Consider the following 10,232-nt stretch of genomic DNA (forward strand, 5'->3'; position numbering starts at 1 on the left):
CAACGTTTGAAAGTAGGTAAAGAGCAATCAATACTTCAATTCACCCTTATTACAGGATGCATGTAGTTTGCGCTTATTTCATGTGAGGTGGAAAGCTTGGCTTGCCTTCGGAGGACTGGACGTCAGTCCTCATATAATTCCACCTAGAATTCTTCCAACAAATATAGTATAATTAGACACGCCTTGACTCTGCAGCCCTTCAGCGGTCGGTAGTTTGTTACATTTCAATGGGATCTATAAATTATATAAGTTTCTCACAGAAGGTAACCAAAGAAGGTAACCAAAGATTTTGCGACGATACAAATATTAAACTTTACAATATGAATAAATATCTTTAACCAATGAATTCAAATAGCAAAAGCTATGCAAATAACAAATATATACTTATTAAGCTTCATGTAAAATATTTAACAATGAAATACATTAAATGTGAAATTTGGAGTTTTACCAAGGGAGCTAATGATTAATTAATAACACTGTCTGCCACACAGCATTTCGGGGGCTCTCCCTCTGGTATCTTTCGTCCCTCTTTTACAGCTGACTATGCGGGGGCTTTTCTAATTATTGGGGGCATTATGCTGATATATAGTTGTTAATTTCTGTGTCATTTAGTCTCTTGGCAATCATAATACATATTCTTTGATATACATATTATAGCGATGTCGTTATTACGACATAGCTATGTCGTTTAAACGACATAGTGATGTCGTTATTACGACATGTTATGTCGAAATAATGACATTTTATGTCGAAATTACGACATAGCTATGTCGTAATAACGGCATGTTATGTCGAAATTACGACATGCTATGTCGTAATTACGACATAATTATTTTTTTATAATGGCCCTTATCGGCTTCTGTAATAGATAAAGCAAAGGATTGTTTTCGGAGAAACACAATACCTTTAAATTTATCAATAAAAAGTAAGCATTTAATGTTGTATGGTCTGAATTCAAGTATTCATACAGAGAGTTTTATATTTATAAAAAAAATCTTATTTCAAAAAGTGGATTTATGTAATATTGTGTTGCTTTTTAAGATAAAAAAAACCTAAAGATATATAAGTATTAAATTTTACCTGAAGCAGAAGAAAAGCAATTTATCCTTCACAAACTATGTCAGTGCTATTTCATTTCATCTATTGAAATGATCATAACCTATGTTTTTTATTTAGTTCATTATAAAAGTGAATTCTTATTTAGGTTTGAATATTACAAGGGGAAAGGATAGTTGAGTAAGGTCACTCGAAAGTGTGAATATGTTCTAAATTGGTCAGACAATACTTGGTCATGTTTTATGAAGATTTAAGCCCTCGGCTTTGCCTTGGGCTTACATCTTCATAAAACATGACCAAGTATTGTCTAACCTATAAGTAAAATGTTTTTCAAATTACATAAAAGTTGCCCCAAGTCATATACAGGTATGTGGGTTTTTTTTCTATTGAGGAGAGTTGTATTTTGATTTTTAGAATATATTTAATTTGATAGTTAAAAGTTTGAGTGTTTATATGAGTAACAGTAACAAAAAGTTTTTAAATATTAAATTTTGATATCAGTTAATTATTATTCTTACATTTTAATTCCAGTGAGATATAATTTAACCAGAGCCAGCTAAATAGCAAATTTGCTATTTTGCCGGTGCCGGTCAAATAGCAAATTTGTTATTTTGCCGGTGCCGGTCAAATAGCAAATTTGTTATTTTGCCGGTGCCGGTCAAATAGCCACAATCCACTGCCTATATTATTCATGATAGTAAACTTGGAACTATTTGAATATATTCCTCCTTTCTGAGGAACCTTCATAAGGATTTTCAATTCAATTAGATTATCAAGGAAGAAATTGTCGCAAATCTTAACTTATTGAGCACCAGAAAGTTCAAACTCACCTATAAATGTCATTTTCACCAGAGACATATAATACATCTCTGTTTTGATACACTATAGACCGAATAATCTGTCTCTTGTGTGGGTACATTTGTCATTTCATATTTTCTTTTCATCATTTGGCTATTTATTATTTTTTCTCTTTTTTTTTGACAAATGTACCCACACAAGAGACAGATTATTCGGTCTAGATACACTAAGGCAAACCTTTTCGCATATCCGGATTTTCTCTCATTTTATCTCCGTTTCAGATTCAAGTATTATCGACAAAGGGGATTTCCAAAGTCAAAAATGGAGACGAACCAAAACAACGAAACTGTGTATGGAATTGTAAACAATATTCCAGGAACATATCATTCCTCAGATTTACGGAACTTTTTCTCACAGTTCATAGAAACAAATGGGTTTAATTGTTTCCACTTCAGACACCGACCAGAAAAACAAATGCTTGCCAAATCTGCAGATAAAGATATGATAAAAGACGATGTAAAGACGTTCTGTTGTGTGTTCCGTACAACCCCTGTTCGTTTAGATAACTCGATCAAAATGTACAACAGAAAACATTGGTTAGATAAGAATGGAGATTCGATATCACAAGTGTGCTACATCTCTAAAATTTCTGTATCCCAAACTACCAAAGCCTTTGCCTTGGGATTAAAGCCTGGAGGTATAAAATTTATCAGATCTATATAAATGTTTTGTTGTTAGTACAAGTACAGCTGACGCCTTTGAAATTATGTACCGTACACATTTTGAATTATGGTCAATTTGCAAATATGCAAAGATAAGAAAATATGTACAATTATCATCATCATCATCATGATTATACAAGAGTGAAGACATAGGCATATAATTCATGTACAATGTACAACATGTACAATGTACATACAACATTTACAATGTACATACAACATATACAATGTACAATATGTCAATATTAATGTGATCTAAAATTGAGAAATGGGGAATGTGTCAAAGAGACAAAACCCGACCATAGAGCAGACAACAGCCGATCTAGTTTTAATTTACAAAATGTAAACATCGTTATATAATGTACATCATGTACATTGTAAATATAAATTGTATTTATTCTACATGTACATGTACATGTAATTATTAACATATTTAAAATATTAACTTATTATTTTCATTCCTCAGACTTACACACATGACACATGTAGGGTTGCCTTGGTCTGATTTTCTTAAAATACATGTACATGTACATGCAAGTTGTTTTGGTCTTAAAGGAAAATTTGTCTGTGCCAGTTGTACTAACATTAAAGTGCTCTTCACATAATTATATATACATGTATATATATTATACATGATCATGATGATATACATGTACATGATATCGTCGTGTCATGTGTTTTCATATGTCATATGTTTTCGTATCAACCACATTTTGTCGGTTTCGACTGCATATGCATACATTGTGCCGTGTTTTCAGTTTCTATATTTAGAACAACAACACCACTACAGTACAGCTTGACAAATTTAAAACATATTCAGCGTAGCTTTTTAAAGACGTTAGAACAAATTTAATATGACTGACCTATTTTAATAGCCATTTTTATTTTGCATCACTAGAATAGTAGTGGAAAAAAATTCTGAAGGGTTGAAATAAAGTCCACATACATGTATGTTTTTTGCCTGTCAGACACCTGATCTTCAAGACATGTGACTGTCATGTGTTTTTTTTGGCCGTTTTAATTACAAACCAGCGAGTTAAAATTGACAAGATTCTTATATAAAATGGTTGTTCAAAATCTAATTATTCAATATTTTATTGACAATTCTTTTTATACTTCCTTGATACATGAAGATGAATACGGTGACCTATAGTTGTTAATGTCTGTGTCATTTTGGTCTTTTGTGGATAGTTGTCTCATTGGCAATCATACCACATCTTCTTTTTTATATTAACTTTTTATGTTTAATCCTAAATTTTGAAAACTGCTTTTTATTTTAGAAAAAAAAAAAGTATTTTGTACAAACCAGATGTCAATCTGAAATTAATCAAATCTAACAATTTTAGCACATGAAACACCAACCTAAAACTATTTAGTAGTAATTTTTAGTACTGAAAAGTATTAAATAAGTTTTTTTACGATTCAAGTGATCACCAGAACCATGACTTTAAGAAAATGTTCATTTCGGATTTTATAGTCATTTCCTGTCCATGTACTGTCTGTCTACTGATCCAATTTTTATTTCATACGAAAACATATGACGCCATTTTCTTGACACACAAAAATCGCAAAGTAATCGAAAACAGTAAAAAATCGTAGTTAGCCTTGACAAAAAAAACTAGATACCTAAAATCAATCTACACTCTACAGGACATGCTTGTTAAATTTGAGTAAACTCCTGAATAAAAACTCTACAGTGAAAACCGTAAGTAGTGAAAATTGTTATTAGTACGAAAACATATCACACTATATATCTACATGTTTTGTATAATTTTTTCCAGTTACCAAAGCAACATGACCAGATGGTGTTAACATGGTTAACCATTAAGCTGCATGTACATGTATACTATCACTTTTAATTTGTGAGGTCAAATACTGTTTATGTTCCATGAGTACAATATGCTCTCATATGACTAAAATAATGTTCAAAGATCCAAATTAGTGCTTTTAATGTTCGTAAACAACAATGTACTGTACCTGTAGACATGATAGAAAAATGTAAAAGGCAAAATTGTAAATAAAAACATTGAACACAATACACAGTACATTTTTAGCTCACCTGGCCCGAAGGGCCAAGTGAGCTTTTCTCATCACTTGGCGTCCGGCGTCCGTCGTCGTCCGTCGTCCTGCGTCCGTCGTCGTTAACTTTTACAAAAATCTTCTCCTCTGAAACTGTTGGGCCAAATTAATCCAAACTTGGCCATAATCATCATTGGGGTATCTAGTTTAGAAATTGTGTGGCGTGACCCCGCCAACCAACCAAGATGGCCGCCACGGCTAAAAATAGAACATAGGGGTAAAATGCAGTTTTTGGCTTATAACTCAAAAACCAAAGCATTTAGAGCAAATCTGACATGGGGTAAAAATGTTCATCAGGTCAAGATCTATCTGCCCTGAAATTTTCAGATGAATCAGACAACCAGTTGTTGGGTTGCTGCCCCTAAATTGGTAATTTTAAGGAAATTTTGCTGTTTTTGGTTATTATCTTGAATATTATTATAGATAGAGATAAACTGTAAACAGCAATAATGTTCAGCAAAGTAAGATTTACAAATAAGTTAATGTGACGGAAATGGTCAAATGACCCCTTTAAGAGTTATTGCCCTTTATAGTCAATTTTTAACCATTTTTTGTAGATCTTAGTTATCTTTTACAAAAATCTTCTCCTCTGAAACTGCTGGGCCAAATTAATCCAAACTTGGCCACAATCATCATTTGGGTATTTAGTTTTAAAAATGTGTGGCGTGACCCGGTCAACTTACCATGATGGCCGCCATGGCTAAAAGTAGAACATAGGGGTAAAATTCAGTTTTTGGCTTATAACTCAAAAACCAAAGCATTTAGAGCAAATCTGACATGGGGTAAATGTTCATCAGGTCCAGATCTATCTGCCCTGAATTTTTCAGGTGAATCGGACAACCTGTTGTTGGGTTTTACAAAAATCTTCTCTGAAACTACTAAGCCAAGTTAATTATAGATAGAAATAATTGTAAGCAGTTAGAATGTTCAGTAAAGTAAGATGAACAAACACATCACCATCACCAAAACACAATTTTGTCATGAATCCATCTACGTCCTTTGTTTAATTTTCACAAAAACCAAGGTGAGCAACACAGGCTCTTTAGAGCCTCTAGTTACTTCATGTGATTGCTTGTTCTTTTCCAAGTTTTCAATCTAAACAAAGTCCAATACCAGCTGAAAAATATGGCTGCTAGTACATTTTACCAATGACATGTACATATATACATTTTTGTAAATGCATACTATTAGTGTTTTAAGTGGAAAAACTATTTTTTATTATACATGTACATATACATCACATACATTTACATCATGTACATCGTCTATGCATTTTCTCAGTAGTTATATACATTGTACATGTATATGTACAAGCTAAACTTTTAATATTTCATTTTCATATCTTTTCAGATGCAGATCCGTTATATAAAAATAGAGCCGAAACAAAACAAATTCCTACAGATAGAGAAGACTTTACTGATGCTGATTTATCAAAACTACCAGAGTTACATCCCCCTGATGTGATGCCAAATGGCAATGTTGGCACACCGACCAAAGTATTTTTAGAACTTATCCAGCAATGTAGACTCCCCCCTGTGGTCATAAAAAAACTTGGGTTGACCTTTCCTAAAACAAGGACAAATAAGAAGTATGGAGATGTTCCATTTGATTATGGGAGAGAAATTGTTGAAACAGATTTTTCAGATGAAAGTGTGACTGTCACATGTATATCAGGTCAAGGTCATAAACTTTTAAGTGAGGGAGAATTTCAAAAAGATGATGTGAACAATATTGCTGGACCATCTCAAAATACTTCAGAAAATGGAGAAAGTCTTAAACAGACAGAGCAAGAAGAAAAATGTGATAAAAAGAAGAAGTCAGACAGACATTGGAGACGTGACCCAGAAACAAAGAAGAGAATGAAAGAAAAGATAGAAGAAAAAATGATTGCTGAATCAGATCACTCAGAAGGGGTAGGGAACACAATTTTAACAAGATATGGAAAAAACCTAGCAAACATTATGAGAATGTACATTTGTATAAAAAATGACAGCAGACAATTTGTCTTGAATTGCATGCCAGGTTTTAAAATGACAAATGAAATTAAAGATGATACATTTTGTAAAAAAATCAGAAATAAGATGTTGTCATCAGTGATCTTATATCCAAACAATGATCATTAAAAGTCTTGTCTCATCAGATTGATACTAAGCACTTAAACAACTTACAAAAACATGAAAAAGGAAAAAAAGCATAGTACTGATGTAAAAGAACCATATTATATCTTTTCCATTTTTCTTTAAAAATTGGCATTTAATGATTGTTTACCATGTATAATATAATAATACATTAAATTTACATTTCTGTAATTTACTTTTTACTGAATATGATGAAATAATCTGATTTCCTTTCCATTCTACATACATGTATGTATATGTTACAGTGCCTAACAGATAAACATTGCCTACTCCATCTCCACTAAAATTATGTAACTGTATGAGGTGAGACAGGGAAATTCTTATGAACTGAAGTGTAAACTTGCTATTTGTTATATCATATGTAATACATGTAATAACTTTTATTTTCAGGATAATGATAGTTGTGAGGAGTGGGAACGACATGAAGCTTTCCATGATGACCCAGATAACCAAGAACGGAATGAGGAGCGTTTATTTGAGAATGAGATAGAATTGAAGTGGGAGAAAGGAGGAAGTGGATTAGTTTTCTACACAGATGCACAGTACTGGAAGGAGCAAGAAGGAGGTTAGAATTATTTTATATTTCAGATAAAATTTGTTTATTCATGACTTCAGCTGGAAAATTGTGATTTACCCTAACTTCCTAATTAAGCAAAGTATCCACCTGTTATCAGCATGTTCAGAAACTTGATATTTGAATAGTTCTATCAATAATATTTTACCAGTAAAATCTTCTTACATGTATACATATATATAAAGACATAGTACAACACTGTATTTTACCTAAATATTAAAAAAGATTTCCATTTGAATCAAATACAAAAGAAATCAATCATTTTAAATGATACAGAGATGAAAATGTTTTTTTTCCAGAATGTTTTGTAATTTGGCCCTGCATTTGGAATTTAGAGAGAGGCATTGTTAAACTTTTCTCTGAAGTTTGGAAGTATAAGGAGACAAATGCACTTTAAGAATTAATATTTTATTTTTTTTCTCAAATTAGCGCTGTACATAAAACCCAATTTTTACAAATGATTTGTGCATCATGATTGTAAAAAGCATTTGGAATAAACCAACTCAGAAATGTGTTGCTTGCATAATGGTAATGTCAGGTTTTACAAGGAGGTAATGACTGCATGTTGTAATTTAAAATTAAAGAGTTGCATTTCTGATAATACAATGTAGTAAATTATAAATACCTGTAAGGTCAAGTTATACTTTCTATCAAGATAAGTTTTATTTTAGATTTCGATGAACAAACAACAGATGATTGGGATGTTGATATGAGTGCTTACTACGAGAAAGGTGCTGGTGATAAGGACATTAAGGACTTTCTAGCAATGAGACAGTCTCAAAGATGGAGGGATGGTATCGATAGCACTGATAGATTTAGTCTTGGAATTGCAAAAAAACGACAGAAAAAGAATGTGTCTGCTGCTGATCAAGCTAAAATTGGAAAGTTTGAAGTTCATACCAAGGGCATTGGGCGTAAGATATTAGAAAAGCAAGGCTGGCAGGAAGGACAGGGAATAGGTTCTTCTACAGAGGGCATGGCAGAAGCTTTAGAAAATGAAGGACAACCAGCTTCTGTCAAAACAGGATTTGGGTAAGAATGTTTACTTTGTCTGGTTGATCATGATTAAACGCAATGATCAATTTAAGTGTTTTTAAAGGCAACAACCATGCAGCTGCTGTCTAACTATATAAAGACATTTTGATGATGAGTTTTAGAAAAAGTTAATGCAAAATAGAGCAGAAGAATGATCAATGAACCATACTAATGATATCATTTATAGATAATAAGCAGAATGTTGTTTCAAATAATGTTTGTTTACTTGGAAAAAGTGGTTGTTATTTTAATTAGTAGAGTATTTATAACCCTGCCCTGTCAATGACTGGTTAGTTTTCGAAAGTTTGTATATTTCAAAAGAAAATCAAGTTACTTTGTCTTTGACTGACTAAAACTATTAAGAAAAGAGAGTTGAGAGTGATTGGTTTAACACAACCACAGGTTAAATACAGGGTAATCTTGGTTATGAACAAACTGATCCATCTGAACCGCCTAACGGATCACTAGGTAAAGAGACCTAGAACACAATTAAACTGTTCAGCCTCTGAAGATGGTCCATTAAGGATCAAAGTTAGTTATTTTTTATTATCATCACACACTGTTATCAAGTTGCAATGGCATATATTTTTCTATATTTATACAACAATTATTAAAATGCTACATGTAATAGCCCTTAAGATTCTATTTTAACTTTTGTTTAAACCATAATATATATTTTATAAGTTGGACTGTCCCTCTTGTATCTTTTGTCCCTCTTTTAAGCTTGTTCATTTTGTAGGATTAATCACAAAGTTAATAATAAACTTCATTTATTGATCTTTGTATCAAAATATGTATTTAAAATTTTTTTTGCTGTTTTATTTAAACCTGATCAGAAAAACCTATCTCAATCTGTTTTTATGGTCATGTCAGTCAAAGGGGAAATAACTTGATAAGAAAAAGGGGACATAATTATGAACTCCAAAAGCAAAAGATTTTTCACATTGAAAGAAATCGCACAAATTTAACTTATTTTATATTAAGCATCTGTGCAATATAATAAATTTGTGATTGAGTAATATAAATCATTCACTATTTACTTGTACAATTAAACAAATCTCTAAAGGTTTATTGATTTTTTGTAGATACCATGGAGAAAAAATATCAAGAAAATCGTCCAAGCCTAGAACTGCAGACAGGCAGGCTATAATAAGCACAGTTTATGATAGTCAAAAAGAATTACAGAAGTCAGAACCATTATTACGAAGACATGATCATTATACCATAACTTATAGAGACCCTGTACAATTTAAAAAGGCAGAGCCAGAAAACAGTTGATAATTATTGTGTAATAAATTGTATATATATTGTTGATTTAAAACTTTCTTTACATTATGAATGTTATATTGAATTAATGATAAGATTTTTATTACCTAACCTTCAGTGGTAAATTTTCACAAATATTCAGGCTGAGAAAACATTATACATATTATACATGTTTAACCCCGCCGCAATTTTACGCCTGTCCCAAGTCAGGAGCCTCTGGCCTTTGTTAGTCTAAAAATGTATGATTTTTTATTTTAGTTTCTTGTGTATAATTCAGAGTTTAGTATGACGTCCATTATCACTGAATTAGTATACACATTTTAAGGGGCCAGCTGTAGGACGCCTCCGGGTGGGGGAGTTTCTTGCTACATTGAAGACCCATTGGTGGACTTCGGCTGTTGACTGCTCTATGGTCAGGTTGTTGTGGCTTTGACACATTCCACATTTCCTTTCTCAATTTTATTATACAATAAATACAATTGGTAGGACCTGCAGAAATGAGTAGACTGGGATGTAAAAAAGAAAATTTCGACTGACACTGGATGTTAGATTAGGGCAGAAATT

General features: G+C 32.1%; 1 protein-coding gene across 1 annotated transcript; it reads left to right on the forward strand.

Moving 5' to 3' along the window:
- The first annotated feature begins 2,145 nt into the window (after positions 1–2,145).
- LOC139527931 (G patch domain-containing protein 3-like) lies at positions 2,146–9,723 on the forward strand. Its single transcript, XM_071323615.1, has 5 exons — positions 2,146–2,551; positions 6,006–6,568; positions 7,184–7,358; positions 8,039–8,399; positions 9,488–9,723. The coding sequence occupies exons 1-5, from the start codon at positions 2,176–2,178 to the stop codon at positions 9,678–9,680; spliced, it is 1,668 nt and encodes a 555-aa protein (XP_071179716.1). The 5' UTR covers positions 2,146–2,175; the 3' UTR covers positions 9,681–9,723.
- Positions 9,724–10,232: the final 509 nt, after the last annotated feature.

Source organism: Mytilus edulis, chromosome 6 (genome assembly GCF_963676685.1).
Source record: "Mytilus edulis chromosome 6, xbMytEdul2.2, whole genome shotgun sequence".
Taxonomy (NCBI): domain Eukaryota; kingdom Metazoa; phylum Mollusca; class Bivalvia; order Mytilida; family Mytilidae; genus Mytilus; species Mytilus edulis.

Excerpts from the sequence above, each read along its gene's own strand:
- LOC139527931 (XM_071323615.1), top strand. The coding sequence starts at position 2,176 with ATGGAGACGAACCAAAACAACGAAACTGTGTATGGAATTGTAAACAAT. Across the intron at positions 6,569-7,183 it reads AATCAGATCACTCAGAAGGG|GATAATGATAGTTGTGAGGA; the intron begins GTAGGGAACACA and ends TTTTATTTTCAG. Across the intron at positions 7,359-8,038 it reads CTGGAAGGAGCAAGAAGGAG|ATTTCGATGAACAAACAACA; the intron begins GTTAGAATTATT and ends GTTTTATTTTAG.